The sequence below is a fragment of the Chinchilla lanigera genome, unplaced genomic scaffold, assembly GCF_000276665.1.
Source record: "Chinchilla lanigera isolate Chin_1 unplaced genomic scaffold, ChiLan1.0 scaffold00096, whole genome shotgun sequence".
NCBI lineage: Eukaryota > Metazoa > Chordata > Mammalia > Rodentia > Chinchillidae > Chinchilla > Chinchilla lanigera.
Genome location: NW_004955497.1, coordinates 7,167,914 through 7,169,496, shown reverse-complemented (window position 1 = coordinate 7,169,496; position 1,583 = coordinate 7,167,914). Strand labels below are relative to the sequence as shown.

Below are 1,583 nucleotides of genomic sequence, written 5' to 3'. Positions count from 1 at the left end.
CAGAAAAGGATGGCTAGGAGCTGTCCGCGGCCAGCCAGGCGCTGGGCAGAGCGGGCGAGCCGCGGCGACTCGAGCGCGGCAGAGTTCTCAGCTTGGAGTTCCCTTTGGCCATCCGGGAGCCCTGCAGGCCCGGATACCACCTTCAGGTCTCTGCTCAAATCTCAGCTCTTCCCGGAGCTGGGGGACTCCGCAAAGCTGTGCCAAATCCGTGCGAGGCCATCGATGGGCAGGGGGTGCCTAGGAACCAGTGCTGCGTCCCAGGACCAGTCTTGGAGCCGCCGGGAGGTCCTGGGTTGGGTCGGCCTAAGGACGTGTGCGCTTACGGAGTGACCGAGACATCCCGGTCGTCCTTCCCCGAGGAGGACGGAGACATAGGCAATTCGTCGTCATCCTCGGAGCCCTTGGCGGAGGAGAGCGACGCGCACTTGCAGCCTTGCGGTGCGCTCCCGCCGGCCCCCGCCGCGGCGCCCCCTGCGCCACCGCGGTGGCTGCTGCCCTTGCCCTCCTTCTTGTGCTTTACCCGGCGGTTCTGAAACCAGATCTTCACCTGCTTCTCGGACAGATTCAGGTAAGTAGCGATCTCGATGCGCCGAAGGCGCGACAGGTACATATTGGAGGCGAACTCTCGTTCCAGCTCTAGCAGCTGCGTGCTAGTGAACGCCGTGCGCATCCTCTTGCTGCTAGGCAGCTGGCTCGAGCTGCTGTCTAGAAGGGGAGGCAGGGCAGAAACGAGAGTGGTCAGACCCCGCGATGTGGACCCGAGCCCCAGCTAGAAGGCGGCTGGAATCCCGGGACCTTGGGCTCTCACACTGCCCTGCGCCCCTGCACGATCCGCAGCGGTGTGACCTCAGACGCCTCCTTGCCGAGCCACACGATCTTGATTCTCTCGGAGTCATCTGGTCCTGGCAGCCCATTACAGAGCGTCCTGGACACCAGACCTCGTGTCTTTCTGATGCCCCCCTTCCAGGTCCGGATCTCCCGCTCTCCTCCCCTCCCGGCGTCCTGCCCGCGGCCCTCCATCCCCACCACCCCCAGCGCCTCGCCACCGCCTCTCCCCCGGTCCACCACGGGACTTTCACCGCCCCCAGGACCGCCAAGGTTCACCTTCCCCAAGCCCCAGCTCCCCAACCTGCTCGGATCACCCCTGCCCGGTGCCTGTGCGCGGCCAGCCCCGCTTACCCACGGAGAGGCAGTGAAACTGCCTGGGGTCCGGCAGCGGGTAGGAGCTTTGGTAGAGCGCGGCGGCGGCGGCGGCGGCCGGGCCGTGAGCGACCCCGGGCGACATGGCCGTGTGCTGGCGGCCCAGGGGCGCGTGGCAGTACTGCGAGCCGAAGGGCGGGAAGGACGCCTTGAGCAGCGGCAGCGCGGGCGGCCCCGGGGGCCCGTGCAGCTGCGAGGCGGTGACGCAGAGCGGACACACGCACAGCAGCCCGGCCTTGCGCGCGTGGCAGGCGCCGGGCGAGAGCCCGTGCAGCGCGTGCGGCGGGGGGACGGAGTAGGGGAAGAGCGGCGGCGGGCTGCCCTCGGGCGCCTTCTTCTCGCCCGCCTCGCGCAGCACCAGCGAGTCGACCAGGAAGGAGCGC

The 1,583-nt window shown here is 68.6% G+C and overlaps 1 protein-coding gene across 1 annotated transcript; it reads right to left on the bottom strand.

Moving 5' to 3' along the window:
- Nucleotides 1–319: 319 nt before the first annotated feature.
- On the bottom strand, nt 320–1,582 carry Gsx1 (GS homeobox 1; the record flags this gene model as incomplete). The annotated part of the gene is made up of 2 exons (XM_005406377.1): nt 320–705; nt 1,180–1,582. Coding segments are annotated over 2 exons (789 nt in total), but the record flags the coding sequence as incomplete, so codon positions are not given.
- Nucleotide 1,583: the final 1 nt, after the last annotated feature.